The sequence below is a fragment of the Phalacrocorax carbo genome, chromosome Z (assembly GCF_963921805.1).
Source record: "Phalacrocorax carbo chromosome Z, bPhaCar2.1, whole genome shotgun sequence".
Classification (NCBI taxonomy): Eukaryota; Metazoa; Chordata; class Aves; order Suliformes; family Phalacrocoracidae; genus Phalacrocorax; species Phalacrocorax carbo.
In genome coordinates this window covers 13,611,607-13,632,993 of record NC_087548.1, presented here as the reverse complement: position 1 = coordinate 13,632,993, position 21,387 = coordinate 13,611,607, and the positions used below count along the sequence as shown (strand labels likewise).

General features: G+C 44.0%; 1 protein-coding gene across 2 annotated transcripts in view; it reads left to right on the top strand.

Moving 5' to 3' along the window:
- PDZD2 (PDZ domain containing 2) overlaps positions 1–21,387 on the top strand; it is a 210,156-nt gene that overhangs the window by 143,190 nt on the left and 45,579 nt on the right. For both annotated transcript variants that reach the window (XM_064437724.1, XM_064437725.1), the window contains 3 exons: positions 9,591–9,733; positions 10,368–10,500; positions 12,604–12,768. In XM_064437724.1, coding sequence (XP_064293794.1) covers positions 9,591–9,733; positions 10,368–10,500; positions 12,604–12,768 — 441 coding nt within the window. The remainder of the gene's footprint in view (positions 1–9,590; positions 9,734–10,367; positions 10,501–12,603; positions 12,769–21,387) is intronic.

Genomic DNA, 21,387 nt, shown 5'->3' with positions numbered 1-21,387 from the left:
CAGGACTGTGATAGTTGCAAGGACCAGGGCTACAAGTGTGAGGGGTCGGAGTGTAGTTTTCAAAGGGGACTTTAACTGATCCAGGTCTGGCTGGCATGACTAGAGGCTTTCATTGATGAAGCCAGAAGAAGCTTGGCTGGCAATGAAGTGTACCAGAGCAGACAGGCCACCTTTCCTTCCTCTGGCCCCAGCAGGGAGCTCTGAAAAGTCCTTAAAACACCAACCATTAAAAGCAGAAACCAGACATCTCCAGAACCTCGAATCCTCTTGTTCCTGTATAAGCAGCTGGATTAGTAAGGGATTGAAATCCAGATCCGAATTTAACAGTCAGTGTTGGAAACTGCGTAAAGGAGATTGGGTACAGTGAAAGTGCTTTAAGAGTGAAGGGAGGCAGGTGAGAGGGGCTGGGGCTCTGCGTTTGGGCATTTCTCCACCGGGAGAAATACATGGCATGGGAGGAGTGCAGGGTGTGTACCAGGTCTCCAGACTGGTGGTAGCACTGCAGTGTGGGACTGTGGTGGGATGCCTTTCCAGGGTGGAAACAAGTCAGCGTCTTGTGGCCTCGTGAGGTGTGTCTGGTGTTTTTCTGAAGTCTGTGTGCCATCTATTAAATGAAAGGAGGGGGGAAGGTAGGGGGATATTAATGCATTGCCTCACAAAGGTTTTTTGGGGAGGTCTGTGTTAGAGCAGTGCTTCAAGATCTTAGCTCTGTGTTAACCCCAGTTGCTCTGCAGTGGGTCGCAGCTGCCAGAGCAGCGTGCCCAGTCAGCTTTGCTCCCTTATAGACCAACTAAGCCCAGCTTATGTAGACCACAGACCTCTCTCCACACTCATGAGTGTGTACACAGGTGCACACGGACACGTGTGTATGTAAAAGACCAGTTGGCTCTTTGCCAGCCAGCACTTGCTTTTGTATCGCTGCAACTGCACCGTGCTTGGTTTAATTTTATCAGCAACTCTCTGCTTTGTTTGGGCCCATTACTGCTTCCTTATTAAGATGGCTGGTCTCAGGAAAGCCTGAATGCTTTTGAATTGCATTTTGCTTTGTAGTTAGGAAAGGCTGACAGCTTTTCTATAACAATATTTACCAATTAGCACTGGTAAATGCCAAGCTTACCTTGCATTTTGGTTAACAGAAAATGTTCTTTATCTTGCCAAGCAGAAGAGGAAGACAAATGCCATGTTACAAGAATCAAAACAGGAGACTTGAAATAATACACTGGCTTTAAGCATTTTACTGTTTTTCTAAATGTGATGGAGAAAAAAAAAATCTCATCTACGTGCTGTACCAAAAAGAAAACCTTGCTATGAGCAAGGTACTTACAAGGGTAAATACTTACAGCTCCATTGAAGCTAAGTTGCTTTACATCAACTTTTTTTGGCAACCTAAGCAGTAATTATTGTTTCATCAAGGCTTTTGTGGGACTCTTATATGATGCATGTTTTGTACATAAATAGCTCTATTTTTAGTTTTTAATGTAGACACCTTTAGTCATGTAAAGGCCTTCCTCAGAATCAGTTTCTATTCTTAACGTCTTTTTATCTGTTGTGTTTGCTTCCAACTTTCATTAACACGAATCCTGGGGCTATCTACTGTCTTGAAGTTTTAACGTGCACTGTGATAAACACATCTCCGTTCTCTTGCCTGTTTCGGGTTGTAAACTCTCTTAGGGACAAGGACTGTCTTTTAATTGTAGCTGTACAGCACTGAGAAAACTTGGCCTTGCTTTTGCTTGGGGTTTTAGGAAGTGCTTTGATGTAACTAGTAGTGAAATTACAGTTCATTTTTTCTGCTGCCAGATATGTTCCACCTTGCCATAAAACAATCGTCGTCACAATTTTCTGGGGTTAAGTCTCACTCACTGCCAAATTTTTTCAACTGAAAGGTTTTGCCTTCCTTTGCTGTGATTTAAGTGATTAGCTACAGCTGTGGTAGCTGTAGATTTTAATTTTGAATAGCAATCTGTCCTTTTATTCTGTTTTTGGATTGAATTTGCAAGGGTGCGGTGGAGGGTTGGGTGTAGTCTGGTAATGGATAAGTTGTAATGGGTCAGTTTTAATGTGTCGTCTTGAAACAGGGTCCTCACTCTTGGAAATGAGCTACCCCCAAAGGGAGCACAGGTACGCACGACGTTGTGTTACAGGAGGTCTCAGCCATGCTCAGCTATGACAAACCATAGGTGAGAGCACCAGTACGAAAGCATTTCCCACCTACACAGAAAGTGTTTTTTCATTTTGCATGTGGTATTAAAGATACAGCAAAGCCACAACTGGCTTTAGCTGAAATGTAAGTTCACACCATTTTATGATTTAATCATGAAGTGTGAATGTTTGAAACCAAGTGGACATGCCTAAAAATAGAGCATGCTGTTTGCTTAGGTGCTGTAATGTTTCAGGTGTTAGTTGGGGTTGTAAAGCTACATACACTTAATTTTTGAGGCAGGGTGCTGAAATCACTGAGCAAACCCAAAGGGCTCCTGATGTTGATGGATATAATACCCATCGTCATGAAAGACCTCTCTTTAGCTGGCACAGGAGCGTGGTGACTTACTCTAGGATGGGCTTTAATCTACTGCAGGCAGCAAGGGTGTTTTCTGAGAAACTGCGAACTAACGAACCAACCGTTCCCAGTAGCCGAGCAAGAGAATGAGCCTGGCCAAGAGGGAATGCAGGCACCCTGTAACCTTTAAAAGCCTGAGCTCCCCAGGGGCAATTGCCGGGCCGGAACCCCACGGGGTCAGGGGTAGCTGAGAAATCCTTTGGCTGATCTTGCAATAAAGCTTCAGTTGACAGCGAGAGTGGGCCAGCCTGGAGAGGTGCAATCCAGATGGTGATGGCTCAGGATGACAAATGACTCCAACAGATTTTTGTAAGGGGTGATGATGTAGTTCAGGTGCTTGCAACGGCTGATAAAATGTTTAAAGCCCTTGCCAAGGAAGTGATGTCAACAAGCAGTCTGTCTTGGGAGATAGATCCCTGGGGGACAGTCTGCTTTAAGTTGCAGAATTTTCATCTACTCTGCTGTGATGTCTGTTTTGTGTATTTTAATTATGTGTTTGTATTTGGGGGAGGGTGTGTTTTTGCCTTTGACTGTTCCCTGGGCTTTATCCCCTAGGATGCTCCTCTTTCCAATGGAGAAAGTACTCACATTTCAGTGAAAGGATGCCAAGTGTCTGGCGGTTGTTTGTCTAAACAAGGGGACTTGTTAGATGAGCAGTGGACACTTGAATGCAATCACAGTTGTGTCTGTGCTGCTGGCTCCTGCTTATTTTGAGGACATGGAAAGTTCACATGGTCAACACTGTGTAATTCATATTAAGAGCTACTTCAGTTTTGGGGTTTTTTTGCCCTCTTTCAAGTGGTGTAGGAGACACCACTGCATTGCTTGCATCATCCAGAGGTAGAAGCCAAAGGCTTCAGTGGCTCCGTGCTAAGAAACTCTTATAGGCCATAGGGATGGACAAAGAACTCCTGCCTTGGAATAATTTATTGATACAGGAATTTAGATTTTTTTTTTCCCCCTGCTTTTGATTTGTCTTGGAGTTGTTTAGCTTGCTTGTACAACAATGAAAACAAAGCCCAAGGTAGCATATGAAAGCGTGAGTCCTGCTGTCAGATTAGCCGTAAAAATAGCCTGGTTAAAATCAGATGAAAAATATACTCATTATCCACTAATGAAATAATTGCTTTGTTAAGAATCTGCAAAAATCAGATTTTGGCATGATTTTATGGTGTTGAGTCATTCACACTAATATCTGTGATGTGAAGAGTGATGGCTTTTGACTGTACCTTGAAATTGTTGTGTTTGAGCTACTCACCTTGTGTGTGATCATGCAAGCTAATTCCCCAGCTACCGATCCGTCTCTCCCACCTGCCTGCTGGGGAATGGGGATGGTGGAGGAGGCATGATTTGACCCAGGGTGGGGCATGCAGCTGTGAGCACTGCTTTGAATGTATCCCACATCAGTGAGGGGTGCTGGGGAGTGCTGTGCTGGTATGCCTATCCCAGTATACTACCTCTACCCAGAGGAGGATGCTGCACCGGTCATTGCTTGATGGCAACTGCTTATATGCTGGTCTGAGTGCAGTGCATTTCTGTTTGGGAGATTTTGTGCTGGTTTTGTGCTTGCTTTCAGCTGTGTGTGATCAGCAAGTTGGCTGCCAGCTTGTAGGAAGTCTATTGAAGTAATTGTTTTTTAATGCATGAAACTTACAACTTTCTCTTAAGTGTCACATTTCCAAAGCAGCTTTGTGGCCGATGAGGAAGAGCTCGCTGTTTGCTTCTGCTGCTCCTACGGGGAAAACCTGTGAAGTTTGTGAGTGGGAACCAGTCCCTGTAGACAGACAGTAAAAATCCACGTTGAAATGTGCAGGAAGGGAGAGAGAGAGACATCCCACAGGCTGTGTTAGGGCCCGTGGTAGTCAGCATGTGTGTACAGACCATGTGTGGTTATTGGTATTCTCATCAGGGCTTATCTCTGGTTTTATTTAAAAATTGTTACATATTTACAGCAGGTTTGGCTGAATTGCTGCTGTGACAGAAAGTGCTTTTTTGTAGACAACTATTTTACATTTTCCATTTTACTGTCTGACTTTTTAACTACTTACTGCGTCTCTGTTTTCCATTTGTTTACACCTTGCTCCTGCCAAGCTTTTCTTTAATACAAGATTTCAAAGCAATTTTTTCTTTGTATATATAGATTTGCAGCTTCTTGAACACAGCACAGTCAAAATCAGTCAAACCCCTTTAAACTCCTCTGCAATTAGCTGGTGAAAGAAAAGGGGGGAAGAACGGCTCCAATGTCTTTTATTTATTTATTTATTTATTTTCCTCAACACTTGGAGGAAAAACGTTCCCTTTTTGTTTTATTAATGATGTGCTTATGAAATCGAGCGTTTGATGGTATGCACTTGGAGCAGGCAGAAGGCGAGCTTCCCCACGTTGCGCTGGCAGCGTTCTTCCTTTCTGATCTGTAGTACGCTAGTTTATTCCAGATGTAGGCTCGCTCTGAACAGAGACTGCCTGATGTACAATGGCTTCACGGTGGAGAAAGACAGCCTGCGGGGACCCACTTGGAGCTGCCAGCTGTATTCTCTATTCTCTATTCTCACTTGTGGTCTGTTACATAAAATGACCTTTTTTTTTTTTTTTTTTGTCTTTTTCCTTGCTATTAATCCAAGTAGAATATTCATACTGTCTTTAAAAACATTTTAATTATTTGTAGCTTAGGCACTTTGAAGTTGATCAGCTTCAAGTGGAAAAATCTGGTCCAAAGGGCTGCCTGCTCGAAAGAGCCAAGTTAGGAGGAAAGTTGAGTCACCTAAGAGTGATGTAACCACAGAGAACAAAAATTAGCCATTAGCCCGACTGCAGCCTGACCATTTGTGTTTCTGCTTGCTATGTGGGGGAAGTAAAAATGTAGGTCTGGAAGAGACTTCAAGAGATGACCCGGTCTCACCTCCTCCTCTGGGACCATCTTTGACAAATGTTGGTCCATCATGTCCATGAAACCCTTCTATTGAGAGGAATCCACAGTCCCTCTGCACAGGCAGGTCTGCTGCTGCTCTAGGTTTACCGGCAAAGTCCATCGGGTGGATCTGAGCAGAGTTAACATTTGCTCCCAGGAGATGGGGAACAATCTCTAAAGGGAAATTTTGGCTTCTTATTCTTTTGACACTCTCAAAGTAATCATGGATGTCTTTCTGAGAGTCCATCTTGACCGAATCTCAGTGAATTGCATGAGGTTTTCTGGACTGTCATATATAGGTGTTCAGCCCATGTTATCTAGAGAGTCCTTTCTACTTGGATTCTCAAGTGCTGATCTTTGTTATTGTGACCTGCCTTTGGTTTAGGGGAGGGTTAGGTTGGGTATTAGGAAAAGGTTCTTCCCCCAGGGGGTGGTGGAGCACTGGAACAGGCTGCCCAGGGAGGCAGTCACGGCTCCAAGCCTGATGCTGTTCAAGAAGCACTTGGACAACACCCTCAGAGACATGGTGTGAATTTGGGGTTGTCCTGTGCAGGGACAGGAGGTGGACTCGATGATCCTTGCGGGTCCCTTCCAACTCAGGATATCCTATGATTCTATGGTTAAGGGATATAGGTTGGTCTGCTTATTCTTAAGAGTAACCTGAGCTGGGTATTGCCTAGTCCCTGGCTGCGACAGGAGCTGGTAGTGCCTCTCTATCCTTTCTGAGGATGTCTGGCGTTTGAGATAACCTGGTGGACTGGCATCAGCACATATCTGTGCTTTAAGGAAGAAATGCTTTTGGACGGAGAGCTGTGGGTACACATGTGCAGATTTATTGTGCTGCTTGTGAAAGAAGCTGGGGGTATTATTCTGAGACATTTATAAATGAAGGTATGAGAATTACTCTGAGAGGATGGAAAAGTTCAGATGTGAATAGGAATGTGAAACTGACAGCAGCCAAGCAGCAACCGGAATTGTGCAGCTGATCAGAGGAGACCGGTCAGCAGTTAAACTTGTCCTCCTCTGGGCAGGGATTATGCAGGCTCCAAGGACAGTGACATCAGACCTGCAAACTGCCAAATCGAACTACACTTGGAGTTTCCCTTGGGTATTGTATGTCTCTGGGGCAGACTGAATACAGCAGAATCCTAGCTTTCATTTAAAGACTAAGTGAGCTTGTTGTCTTTTTGTTTATGAAGGAAAGCTTGAAAATATGATCCTTTAAAAAATTTGAAAATTAAAGACATGCATCACTGCTCTTTTTTTCTTTCCTTTTTAAAAAGCATTTAGGCTTTGTGTTCTTGAACCTGGGAATCTCCAATAACTCAAGAAAACTGGTTTTAAGTGAAATTTAAATGCATTTACAAATCCTTGGAATTGGCACAGAGCTTTAGTATTAAGGCTTTCCTGTGATGGAATCACATAAGATGCACATTCAAAGCAGCAGCATTTCCTAGTCGGTTGTGAAGTATCCCATGCTGCTGTGTGCAAAAGAGATAGCGGTTTCATGGGGAGGGGAAGAGGGTTCTGCTGAACACCCCCTTTCTCTAAGAGGCCTCAAGCAAAAGCTAGCAATCTGCTTTTTAATACTTAGGTTTCAAAATCTTGTAGTGACGTACCTCGGAGGTATGTGTGTATTGGTGGGGCGCGTTTGCTTTGTAGCACGGGGTTAAAGGAAGAGCTATGAATGTTTTATGAAGAAGAGGGAAAGAACAGTGAGGGGATCTGATTTCCAGTTGACGCCAAATTGTTTATTCCCAGTGAAATGCATGCAGCTGACCAGTGGGGACTCGAGGGACAGTCTTTTCTTACACAGGAGATGGTGAGCATGTCATTTGAAAACAAGTGAAAGAAATACATGTTTGGGTATGCACCAAATGGTTTTGTTGTCTTTATTGTGACTGTATTCTGCCGTCCGTGTTTGGACTGAGTAATGCTTTACTTTGCAAGTGCTTTTGATTTCAGTGGGAGTTCAAGGGAAATAGGATGGTGCTTGCATTAAGAGCAGCAGAGTCTTGCCATTTGCTGCTAGTAAGTGTTTTGCAATGTAAATGAACATTTGAGAGTGGGTCAGTTAAGAATTAATTTGGGATTATTTTTTTTTTTAGTAAGATGTGTGATAGTGGGGAGTGCTGAGGAATGCAAGCTAGGCACTGCACATTGTGGGCCTTTGAATAACTTGCGTTCCAGAAAGCGTTTGTAAATCATTAAATCCAATTTTATGACTGCATTGTTAAATTTACAGGGGGGTCTGCTTCCAAACTGGATTTAAGAATAGGACACTCGGAGTGGCAACTTGTGAGGAGAGTAGATGGTCATTGTTTCAGCCTGGGCTTGCATGGAGGAGGCAGAGAGATTGTATTTCTCTGTTATACTGTTTTCATTGTGGGTGCAAAGTACTTTATAGCAATAAAACCTCTCTGGAGCATTTTCATGCTATAGCTCCATTCTGTTTTATAAGTAGATAAAGATAGTTGACTCTTGTCCCTGCATTTAACACAGTGTCTCATGTATCACTCTAATTTATCTCAAAGTATTCTCTGTCCTGACACATCCTGTTATTCAGCAGCAAGCTGAGCTTTTATCAGTGCATTGAGGATCCCAGTTAAACCTGTTGGGATATTGCCCATGTGTATGACTTTCAGGTTAACAAATTACCCACAGGTGTATACATTTTCAGGCTCAAACTTTTGGGTTACCTCTTAAGACACCTAGTTTGTTTTTCCTGTTTCTCCTGCCTGCGGTCACAGGGCTGTGTAACATCATCATCATATTCATTATGATTATTATTATTATTAATTATTATTCACTTTGTTCTTAAGATATTGGTGTAGATACTGACCTCTTTGTTCCTGTATTTGAAAAACTCACCTTGCATTGCCTTTAAAAGTTTTGGCATAGGGCCCCAGTGATCAGGTAAAAAAAGCACATTTCCTTCACTTAATAAAGGCTGTGATAAACAGTGTTGGCCTAAAATCTGCAGGTTGCTGCCACAACCCTTGGGTTTGCCGATATATTTAGCAGTTCCCCTTCTCAGAAACAAGCAGCAATTTGTACATGCTCTTCACAGTTTGGCATGAAATTTTAATCATCTTTGCTACTTTGGGCATTTGCGTACTGTGAGAAAGTTACGTGTGTGCAGAACAGACCCAGTCAGAAATAGCTGACCTGGTGCCTGGTGATACAACTCATGGCCTAAAAGGTGCCTCCATATTGTGCATTTTGCTGTCTTGCAAGCTTGAAAACTTCCTAGGTTTTCTCATAATTCTGTTATCCTGGTTCTTCTGAGAGAGTCTTGAGAATTGCCTTACATGTCTGGCTTGCTTGCTTGTTTTTCGCTTTCCTTTTTCTCTGCTGATACCTGCCGCACTTGCGTCCTTGTGCCCAGTCCTGGTAGTACTCATGGGAACTAGGTTTTGTTTCGCATTTCATATTGCTCTGGAGTTTCTAAAGCACTTTTTGGATAAATATTGATAATCATTTAAAAAAATTAATAAAGTTATCCTAAACATCGGTTATTATCTTGCTTACACTGAAAAGTTATTCTCTGCGGTGGGTAAATGTATTATTTACAGTCTGTACAGCAGCTGTCCAATAAGAAATATTTGTTTGGCAGCTGATAATTTGAAGCTGGTGTTTTCTTTCCTATGTCTCAAATACTGCAAACCCCTCAGAGAGGGAAATGCTGCTGTGTGATGCCAGTTTGGTCCCTGCTGCAATAGCAGCTGCGCTTCCCAAGGTTCAAGTTCCCCCTTGAACAACATCTTGCTCCTCTGCAGCCCTGCACAGCTCATCTTTGAGTTTTGGCGAAGGGCTTTGAGGCCACTGGTTGCTTCGGGAAGGATCAGGGCATTGAGAGCAGCACCTCTGTGTGGCTCAGAAAAGCTACAAACAGCCCTGCAAAGAAAACTCTACGTGCTGACCCTGCTCTGTGCTGCCTCCTCTTTTCTGCCTCCTTCGCTTGGACCACAGCAAAGCTCAGCAAAAACACCTGTATAGCTTCAGCTATACGGGTGTGTGGTGATGGGCAGCAACGTGCTAAATAGCTCCCTCCTGTACCCTCCCAGCCTTCTCTCAGTGTCCAAATCCAAATTCAAGGACTCTCTGCACGTTTTCTCTCAGCGAGAAGGTTGCCGCATATGGAAGATGCACATCCTGAAGGGGACAGACGGGCTGGGAATCCAGATAACAGGAGGCAGAGGGTCGAAGCGGTCCCCTCACAGCATCATCATCACCCACGTGGAGGAAGGCGGCTCTGCACACAGGTGAGGTGATAGCGGTGCCTTTGCGGGAGTGATGGAGCATCAGTGGCCATCACTGTTAACCAGACTCATGAGCAGGTGTGGGGGGTTTGCCCTCCCATTGTGTGAGGGTGACATTATGGCATTTTTGGCTTAAAAACTTATTTTTGTGATTGGTCACTGAAGCTTCTTCCAGCATGTTTAGTCTAAGCTATAGACAGATCAAATGCTTGGTGACAGAAGCTGATGGCTTGTAGGGCTTTTTCCCCAAGTCCGTTTTTAGAAGATGGGCTTTCCCATGGGATTGGCAGTGGGTGAGTGTGGGTTGTGCCAGTTGGGGTACTCACTGCTAGCCCTGGCCCTGCATCCTGATGGGGGGAGATGGGGCTCACTGCTGCCCCCTGACCGTCTCCAGCGGGACATCGAGAAGATTTGAGGGGTCTCAGCCCTGTAGAGGGTGAAATGGCTCTGGTTATGTCAATGATTTCCTGAGGGCACCTTTGTGAGTCACTTCTTGGGGCAAATAACACTGCACTGATCAATGCAAGCTTAGTGTCAACTAGGTCACGTTGTCCATGCCTCCATGTCCCACCGCATGCCACCAGAGCCTGGCACTGGGGAAGCCCTGCAGCTCCATTTTCCTGCTCTGTTTCTGCAGGGATGGCAGGCTGACGGCGGGCGACGAGCTCCTCATGATCAACGGTCAGTCGCTGGTTGGGCTGTCCCACCAGGATGCTGTGGCTCTCCTTCGCTCGGCTGCTGGCCTGGTGCAGCTGGTAGTTGCTAGCAAGGTACAGTCCTCTCCTTGGTGGTCTTCTGAATGTACAGCCGCAAGACTTTGTTCAAACACTGCATGGAAAGGGCATATTTTTGATGGGGAACCACACATGCACATTTACTCCCCTGAATTTAATGCACAGCTACAGGAAATACATCAGTAGTTGCCATAAATCTGTGGCAAATCAGCAGGGTATAGACCGACTCAATGATTTGCTTGTATTGTCACTGTCATTCAGTGTGCAAATGAGTCTGTATTTATTCATACAGACGTTACTTAAGTTTTGGCCAAAACCGTTTTCTTAAAATAAATGCTAAATAAAGCAGGCTGTTCTCAGCCTCTTCTGCTTCCTGCCTGCGTAGCCTCCATATCTCTCATCTTTTCTCCTGTCTGTGTGCCTGAGGTCTCTTGATGATGATCTCTTGGCTTGGGTTGCTTATTTTGTCCTTGTTAATAGCGTGGAGTGGAGCTCTTGCGGATAAATGAGCATGAAATTTCAGGGAAATGAGAGTGAAACTCATTTATCAGTTGGGCTCTTCGTTCTGCTTTCACTGCAGGAGAGGTTGAGGGAATATTATGCAATATTTTTTCCTTTGTTTAAGAAGATCCTGCCCACTCCTGTTCGCTCTCCTCCCTGGACCACAGCCTGCTGCTGATGTGCTTGGGTTGATGCAGGTGTTTGGTGGGTGGCTGCCCAGCTCCCAAAAGTGCCTGGGTTCTCATAGAAGGACCTGCCTGCAGGTGGGGGCCATCAGGGACTTTGGGGTGGTGGCAGGAACCTGTTGGGCCAAAGGGACTGCTCATAAACCTGCATTTCCACATGAAGCGTGAAGTGTCAGCAGGCCACTGTGTTACTATTCTTAAAATTTGTCTTAGCTTCATCTTCAGGTTGTTCCAGCCAACGTGATGCAGGTTTGTGGGATTCTCTAATGGCTTCCCAGGATGCTTTGTGCTCATCTTTTGTAAGAAGAGGCTTTATCCCCCCATCTTCAAAGTGAAGAGCCTAAAATTTCTGTAACATTTCAGTTAGACAGTGAAGTTCATTGAAGACTTTCTGTAGGCTCACAGCCTGGTATTAACCCCACTGGTGTTTATTCTGATAAAAACATGCTTTGACCTGAAGTAGGTACATTTTATATTTTCTTTAGACAATTAGAGTCTGCCAAAGTGCAAGGCAGAAGACTGCATAAATTTCTCTTTAAAATTATTTGCTTGTTCATGTGGTGACTGCATCAAAGTAATCATCATGAATAAGCTTACAGCATTAAACTCCACGTTCCTGATGAGGCTGTGAATCTGTTTGGCCCCTGCTCTGTGCACTTGGGCAGTTTTAATGTCCATGGGAGGAGGACTTGGAAAGGCAAGCGTTGGGGAATCCAGCCTGTGCCATGTTTTAGGCAGCCTCGGAAAAGGTGTAAATAGGTGAAGTGTTCCCCAGCAGCTCCCTCTGGGCTTTATTTGTTGGTATGGGAAGGTGGCCTTGCAATTTGGCCAGGTGAGTGCTCTGAACGCAGTATTTGTTCTGAAAGCAATAAAGCGAGAGTCTGTCTGGCTGCTGCTTTCAGCTGATGCACGTGTTTGCCTCCCGGAAAACGTGCCAAAGACTGGAAACAGACCCTGAAGCATCAGGACTGAGTTGGTAGAAGATCAGTGGGCCAGGTTTCATGTTGTTCTCTTAAAAAGGGTTGTTGGTGTGTTACTCTTATGCATGCAGATAGATAAATGTTTGAAGGCAACATCCACAGGGGGGGAGCAGGAGCACTGAGTGTGATTTGGGATGCAATGAAATGAGTAATGAGGACTGTAAACTCTGAGTCTGCTTGCAGTGATGTTTAATAAACCTGAAGTGGGGAGGAGCTGAGGAAGCCTTTATTTTAATTTTTCCTTTATGAGATCTAAACGTTTTAGATGACTATTGGCCTGTGTTTACTACATATGTACTTTAAAACCAGGTCTGTTTTTTATAACTGGACCATTAAAGTTTGAGGACATGAACTGTGTAACAAGGGCCAGGTTACCAGGGAACTCTCACTGGGCAGGTGAAATGGAGCAGTTTGACCATGAGTTTGGTGGTTTTATGCATGCAGTGTAACATATTTTGTGGTCTTTCTGGTAGGAATCTGCTGAAGGGGATTTTCTGAAGTACCCATCTACCAGTTTGCCAGACTTGCTTAGCACCTGCTCAGTCCAAGACTCTGTCTCTTGCACTGACAATAAGGAAAATGAAGAGCCAGAAGAAGATGTTAAGGGAGCGAATGTGTCTCCTGAAACACTGGTCGCTGTAAGTGTGGCTTTGGTGTGACGTTTTTACTGTGTCCCTTGACGCCCGTTTGCCTCTGTCACGTTCTCCTACAGCCTGACACGGAGCAGGTCCTCGGGACGGGATGATCCCACACAGCCTCCCTTTGCATGGGAGATGGGTGACAAGCTGAAATGGGGATGTCATCTACTGCAGCATCTGCCATCTCTGCTAGTGTGCTGCAGCAGAGCAGCAGCATGGGGAGCAGGAGCTCTCCTGCCCTCCAACCTATGTGGCAATCATGGTTTTGTTTTTCTCTCTGCTGTTGAATTGTTTTCCACCCACTTCCACTGCTTTTGTTGGATCTGATGCAAAGTCTCTAGCAGTGCTTAAGCAGTAACGTGCTCTTCTTTCGCTTCCTTTTGTAACTAAACTTCTTTAACAGTTTATGATCCAAGTCTTCAAGTTTTTATTTGCTCTGTTGATGCCAACAGACACTTTTGGAGGGAGGGATATGAATTTCTGGCTGTGAACCCTAACTGAAGTTCAGCTGAATAAATGCTGCTGGTTGATAATCTCACTTGCATTCCCTTCAGGGCTGCATAAGCAGAGATTAAGTGGATTATTGTTATTAATTTGTAATGTAGCAGCTCTCTGAAACTTCATTGCTATCCTGGGCCTCTGTTGTATTGTACAGACAAAGAATAAAATTATGTTTGCTACTCTAAACAGCTTGCAGGCTGGTTTTCCGGCAAGAGAAAGCAGGTGGATTCACTTGAAGCTTTTATATTTTTTTTCTCCTCTCGTTTTCTTTCCCCCCCTCTCTTTTCTGTGGCAATTATAATAAATCTCTTAAACCTTTGGGCGGCTCAGATGTGAAACTGGTTTGGTGATTTGTTTTGATTTTGCATTCTTACACTTTCCCTTTTCTGCGCAAAACACTGCTCCCCGGGATGAGCCTCATACTGTGGTCTAGCCAGTGCTGGCGTTCGCTTCATACCTGCCTGTTATCTCTGACTTTCTTTGAGTCTATGCTTATAACAGCCCTCTCTCTCACACGTCTCTTTACTGTGTCGAGTTTTATTATTTCTTCACTATCTTCTCCTCTATGTGCCAGGGTGCCTTTTTTGGGGGAGGAGGGGAAAACCAAATAAATCAGGGATGCTTAACGTGCTGATGACAGTGTAGTGTTTGTGTGCTAACTTGAGTGGTCACCTAAGCATTCTTTTGGCTATCAAAATACTTCAAATTCTTCTATATATCATGTTTCAAAATCTGGTAATTTTTTATAAGGCTGTGGCTTGGCAATGCTTAAACATAAAAACCAATTTTGTCCAAACTTAATTTTGTGTGGCTTCAGGATGCAGCTCCCTGGCATTCCCATGATTCTTTTGGCAGATGCTAGGAGTTACTTGTCACTTGGTTTGCTCCTGACTTTCCAGCAAGGCTTTGCCTGGTTTTCAGTCGTGGCTGTTTTTATTGGGTGTTTCCTTACCAGATTAGCATAGCGCTAGGGGAAGCTCGAGGTAGCTGAGGGACACACTGCTGGAAAGACCCAGCCGGAAGAGCCTGCCCAGAGCCCTTCAGCGTGCACCTGAGCTCGGAGCCTGCCCCAGGGTCTGTCCCAGTGCCGCTGCAGCTGGCAGTGGGGGTAGCCTAATTCAGCACCAGTTTGATTTGCTTGCCTATCTGGCACTGTTGCCCCTGATGGCAATAGCTCTGTGCTTTTGTAACACATTGCTGGAGGATGGAGGGGAAATTGCAGAAATCTGATTACAATAAACACATTAGAAGAATAGCAGAAAGGGTTTTTTTTCCTTCTTTTCCTTCTTTTCTCTGTTTTTGGTTGTGGTTTGTTTGTTTTTTGTTGTGGGAGGGGTTGTTAGTCAGAGGAATGTAATAAGTTATTGGTGATCCTAAGGACTTATTATTTTTTTGCTTGAGCTGCACATTAAATCCTTCTTCTAGTCCAAAGCACAGCATGTCTTTGCATTCCCCTGTAATTGCCATCTCAGCCTTGGGAGTGCAGATGGGCTCTCTGCAGCCCGGGGTGTGAAGTGTAGACCCCTTGGATCTAGCCACAGCCTGATCCATCCTCATCAGATCAGGGCAGCCTGAGCTGAGCTGGGCTGTGCAAATCCTACGTGCCACCAGGCAGGATAAAGGAAGGTAAATGTACAGAAAAGATAAACCTCACACATGGCTTTTTTTTCCACCTGGCAAGATGGGGGGAATTTTTCATAGAAAAGCTGAGAAGCTGGTTCCAAGGTCAGTATGAACATGAAGTATCACATGATTTTATTTTTTTAAATATATATGTACAGTCATCTAGATTATTGTAAAATTGCTTTGGAAATTACTGTTCTTTGCTTCTCCCACTCTTTTGATGATACTCAGGTGTCTTCTCTTTCTTTCATATATATTTCATTATATTTATACTGTAGATAAGGGATGAGAGCATGACTGATGATTAAAGTAGGAACTAAGCTGGACCATTTTTTGTCAGTGCAAATATAATCGTTTTAGACTTCGAGGATGGGTGGTACTCAAGGTCCAGACCAGGTAACTGGGACTGTGGTCTCAGTTTAAGCATCTGATGTCTTAGATTTGAAACTGGTTCTCAAACCAGCTCTAGCCAGGAGTTACCTTTCTCACCACGAGCTTCTCATCTCTGACAAAGTGTGAAATTTTCTTGTTTCCTGTGTGGGACTTTGTAGAGACTTAAAGAGATGCTGTCAGGTGCTGGGTGGTTAGGCAACAACAAGTAATTCAGAGTGATTTATCATCAGCTGAGGATTCATGGCACCTTTTCTGACCACCACAGTGTATGTCTAATTCTTGAGCAAGTGTAGAAGATACTACAAAACTTGCAGGACCTCTTGGGGTTGTCTAAGGTCGTCTTTCATTAACCTTGCTGTGAATTTAGCTGACTATTCAGAACCATAATTTATAGTCCTGATGGACTTGCTGTTAATGCCTTAGCACCTGATTGCTTACAGGCTGAACCAGGCAGAAGAAAAATTACTTGGAACTAAGGTATGTATTCAAATCTTCATTCTTGCAGTTATTTAGAACTCAGTTGGACCAGGCCCTGAGGAACCTGATCTAAGTTGTGTCTGCTTCAAGATAGGTGCTAGACCAGGGACCCCCAAACGCCCCTTCCAACCTGGCTTACTCTATGGTTCTGTGAAAAAAAAAAAAAAAAAGAAATAAATCTCTCTTCTAGAGGCTGGATTTTAAAAATTTTCCTTGTGAGCAAGTTCTTTAAAACTCTTAAGTTCTGCTCTGGTGTTTCCAGCCAGGGAAATAAAAACTGAGCTAATCAGCTTCCCTAGGACACAGCAGAAGAGCTTAGTGACACTGGAAAACTGTAATTTAAGAGAAATATTGCTTGTAAGTCTTACTTGAAAGTCCACTTGTTGTGTTTCATTAATAAAAATTTTATAATACAATTTAATTGGAGCTCTGCTTTTACACAGTCTTCTTATGTAAAGCCCTGTTTACCATGAAACATTCCTTAAAGTTCTGACTTTAATAAAACTTGTGCTTCCAGGCAGAAAAATGATTACATTAATATCCTTAAAGTGTATTTCTTTTATACCTAGTTTGGTCAAAATGTTCCTTAACTTCGGATATGAAATACCAGGCCACAGAGTCGTGTTGTGTTATATTGTCCTGAGGCACTTTGGGGATTTTAAACTTCCCTCCCCCCCCAATCCATATTTTGCCTTGTGTAGTTGACATTGCTATTTTAAAATGTCATTATTTATGTCCAAGTGAAATAGGATGATATGACAGCATTTGCCTTTGACAATTTATTTTTAATTCTAGTTCACTTTTCCTAGTATTTCTGTTGCTTGAAATTGAATCTGTCACTGTATTGCTGGCTGGTGGAGCAACCTGGGGAATGAACTCTAAAGAGAATGCAGGTCTGCCAAGAATTTGCAGAGTGTCTGATTAATGTGGGGCATTTGGGGTCCCCAGACAGAGGCAAGTACCGTTCTTAGTTGCTTAAAATTTTTTTGCCTTTGTTTCTGCTGGTGTTATGGTGTTCAGTATATGATGACACGAGTACTTTATTTTTGAAGTGTTCTAATTCAGTGACCAGCTTCATATAATGAGCTGAAATTCCATAAAGTTACTAAATACAAGAAAAAGGTGTCTGCCTCGGCAGGTTTGGATATGTGGTTGCTGGAGGCAGGGAGGAAAGCCTGGGGACTGTTCCTCTATACTTCGCTTAATCCTATGCTCTCCCTTGAGTATCTGCTGCTCATGATGCTGGAGGCAGGTCCCTGAGCCAAGGCTATTCCATGCAGAATAGAATTAACAAAAGAGGAATTTCTTATTTGTGAAAGGAGGTCATCGCTGTCCTTACCTGTTGGGGGGTAAGTGGGAAGGGAAGTGATTTGCCTCCCCATGCCCAAGCTGACCACGCAGGTGAGCCCAGGGGAAACAATCTCTGGCAGCATCACTGGCTGCGTGACTCTCTGCTGTGGGACGGCAAAACCCTTTTGCTCATGTTTAATCATTTTGTGTTAACCTGCAGCGCTTGATGTGTGCCTTCATGCAAGCTGTGGGCGCGCTGCATGTGGAGATGGCCGTGACCCACCAAGGTCTTGATCCTCCTACAAGTAGTAGAAACAGGATGTCTCTGGTTAAAGGTTCCTTGCACAAGCTGTTTTTTTTTAATCCCTGCCAAAACTTACTTATGTTTTTTGCAAAGCATGCAGCTGAAAGTGGGTAAATAAACCTGTTCTGTGAACATGCAGAAATGCATTTGTTTACCCTCCCCCCCCCCCCCCCCCCCCTTTTTGTATTTTCTTTGAGTTGTAGGATCGCTTAGTTATTTTCTGTCATAAGCCTTTCTGTCTTACTGGGGAATCCATATGTAATTACCTGTAGCCATGCAAGCATAATAAGGAAGAGGATAACAATGCCATGAGTTTAAAAACACTCTTGGGGTCAAAAGTTCTTCTGGAAACACTGGGAGAGATTTTCAGAGAAAGCGTTAGCATTGAGAAGGAACAGGAAGCATAACTCAACAATTAAATGTGTGCAGAGCGTGGGGAGGGACACTCATTACTTGGAGGACTTGAGCGTTTGTTCCCATTAGGGCACTGCAGACTCGAAAGAGGTTGCTGAAACATGACTCACTCCTCAAACAGCACTGCATAGCTGGAAAAAAAACAAGAAAAAGCTTTTGCTGTCAGAGATCTGCTTTGCACTGAAATGCTTTATTTGACAGGGGAAGAAGATGAAGAACCTGGTGTGAGGCTCAGCTGTGGCGAGCCCTGGTCCAGTTTAAGGGTTTAATAACTCCTCTCCTTTTCATGGTGAGGGCTGGAAAAGTTTGCAGATCCTGTCTTGTGCCACACCACCCTTGGAAGGGGCAGGCGAGGGCAGGGACCAGCCACACCTTAGCATGGCTGGGAGCTGCTGATTGGCTATAAATGCTGCATTTGCTGAAAATCTGGCAGCACTGTAACTTCCTGAGGTACAGTCGTGTCCAGTATATCTGTGGGTCTGTGCCCATGCAGTGCCCTTCACTCATGCTGTACCTGAGCAGACACACTGGGTCCTACAGTGACTCCAGAGGACTTTGGGAAATGCAAGTTTTTAGAGTAAGTGTAGTTAGGAATTTGGGTGAGGGAAAATGACAAAATATTTGGGGACCAAATCTTGTTCACCTAACATGGCTGGTTTTCTTGTGTTGTTTCTAGAAGCCATGTCACATTAAAATAAAAGCAATTGCAAGTTATCTTATTGTTCAGTGATGGGCTGATGGTGGTGGTGCAGCACTGGCACGGGCTTGGGGAAGGTGTCGGCACGCATTGCATGAGTCTGGGGGCGAGGAAGAGTGGTGAGAGGCCCCCAGAGGAGCAGTGTCATTGAATTGCTGTTTTTCACATGTTCTAAAATATCAAGGAGACATTAATGTGAATGTGTTCTTCAAGTCAGGAGGGAGTTCCTCAGGAGCAGTTGCATCCTCCCCTGTGCCTTGCTCCCAGCCCTTCTGGGCCACTTTCTACTGCTTCCGTGTGAAACACAAGCCCAGAGAAAACTCGCCCAGGGCCCAGTACTCTGAAGGGCTTCCTGTAGATGTGATGCTGGCTACAAACTGTGAAATATCTCCTGTTGCTTGGGCTGGTGGAAGATAACCGTTTTTACTTGAATGCAAATACCAATGTAGACAATACCCAGAGTTATAACTTTTGCTGTTTTCTGTGATATATTTGAAAGCCAAGTCAGCAGAGTAATAGAAACACAAGTTTATCTACAGCACAGGTTCTGCATGGTCTTTGTTTTTGTGAATGAGGGTTTTTCCCATAAACCAACAGATACAGTACAGCCTGCCTCTCCTTTGGCTGTTTGGATAACTGCCCAGTTTTGAAGGAGATGAACTGTCTTTAACAAGCTAAAAATAACCCCCTCATGGCACTGGAACAAGAGAGATGCTGTCACAGCCATGCGGTTCACATACATTAACAGAAGGATGATAAAGGCTGTAGGATTTGAGAGTTAGCGTGAATGTCGTATCATCACATCTGCAGTTTGTTTATCTGCAAATTCTTGAGTGTGTACACAGTTCAGTCTTGGCTGGGCTTGGTTGAAATTCATTCTAAATGTGCTGTGCTCGAACAAATGTGTCCTATGTAATATACGAGGCTTCAGATCCTTGATTCAGGTATGAAAGACACTTAATGCTTCCATATTCTGTATCATCTCATGTACTTAGGATGATACAGAACGTAGTTTTGGAGCTGAAAACAAAGCTCTCCACCAGCTGTGTCATGGGAACTCTCTGTGTAGCTGTGGGTTGAATTTGGTATTAGGAAGGTCTTGTTTCATTCTCAGGAGAGTTGTTTATTTTGAGGATTGTTTGTTGCTTGCTTTGTCCCTCACTGTGAGTAAAAAGCTGTCATTAAAAAAAAAGCAGAGGCAGTTTATTGTTTGTCATGATGCATAGGCTCCAGATTTGTGCTAAGCTTTCACACAAGTTGAGTTCCATATTTGTCTCCTCTGTTTACCAGGACCTATTTCTGGGACCTCTCTGCAGCACATGGAGACATCTCGTGGGCAACAACTAAACTGCATGCAAACATGTCATGCTTTTTGATACTTGGGGGGAAAAAAGGATGAAGCATAAAAAAAACAGGAAACAGCAGTGATCTGTTTGTGCACCGTTTCAGAAATATATGCATTTGATTTCCTTTAGCTTAGAAACTGTTTCTAATTAAAATCATAATATACTGCAGAAGAAGAGTAATCTGGTCCAAAATGGACTGGGAACTGCTTAGCTAGAAGCATCTTACTATTTCCAAGGTGTGTATTGCCTGTGATATCTGTTTCTTGGAGAACTTAGATTTGTTAGTCATTTCCTGCATTTCTTCCTATTTAAAAGGATATTTTTAAAGTTTAGTCTCTTCAAAACATTATTATTAATTTTTAGTAACTGCTTGGAAACCTTAAAATGAAATCTGCTTTACTTAACTGCAGCCCTGATCATAAATATAACATTGCACCAGGGCATATTTGGAGCCGGCACAGCTGGGATCCTGCTGTATCGAGAACTTGCTGCGTCCTCTGGGCATGGTCACCACGCTGGGCGTCCTGGTATCAAACACTTTGAAGAATGTTTTGGGGTGTCTTGTACAAAATAAATAGAGTGTTCTGGAAGATGAGAGCTCTGCCATAGTGAATTTCCCATCTGTTTGCTGAGGGTGCATGGGCAGACAGTGCTGTTGGCTTTGTGCTGGTGAGTGCCCCGTTATGTTTCATGTGACTTGGTAAAGAGCAATAAAAATAACCACTGGGGTCTTGTACCTCCTGAAGCTGACAGTAATGCCCTTTCTAGCAAGTATTGCGTTACAGTGAAGGCTTAGGGTGGCATTTGAATCTAGGCTTTTGGTATAGTGATAGGCCAGGCATTCTTGGAGACCACTTTAAAGGCTTTTGTTTTGTTTATTTGGCATTTCCACCTATTCAGAAAATAGGGCTGTTCCAGTTCTGGACTGTTTTATCAGATTTCCTGATCTACTGCTGCACATGAACTGGGAGTTTTCCAACAATTTCTTTGTAATTAGGTAATCGAGGCCTCAGGTTCCCATCCCCTTTGCCAAGGCAGGAGGAAGCAAAGGCTGCACCCAGTGGTACCAGCACAGGTAATTCCCAGACAACTTGCTTTGTTTCACCAGCAGTGCTAAATATACCCCAAACCTGAGCCCTCCTGGAGCAGGCTGGTGCAGCCTGCCCTGGCCGACGTGCAGAGCTGCTGTCTGCCCTGGCAGCTTCGTGCCGGGGGGAGAAATGAGGGCACCAGATTTTTCTAAGGCACCAGTCAAGACACTGAATTAGTCCTGACATGGAGGTGACGTTGCTTCTCTTTTTTCCATCCCTGGGTCCATTTGGAACTCTGCATTTCTGCCATGAGAGAGGGGAACAGCAATGCAGTGCCCTTTGGAAGAGGAGAGTCACAGAATCATACAGTCCTGTACCTTGCTCCAGAAATTATTAAATCTGGGTTTAATTTGGTTCAGCTGATGCTGCTACCTGGGTGTAGAGAAATGCTGTGTTTTGGAAAGGTACCCTTAGGTACTGCAGTCCCTGATGCTGTGTCCTGGCTTGTCCAGCTCTTTCTAACATCCAGGCAGCTTTGTGTAT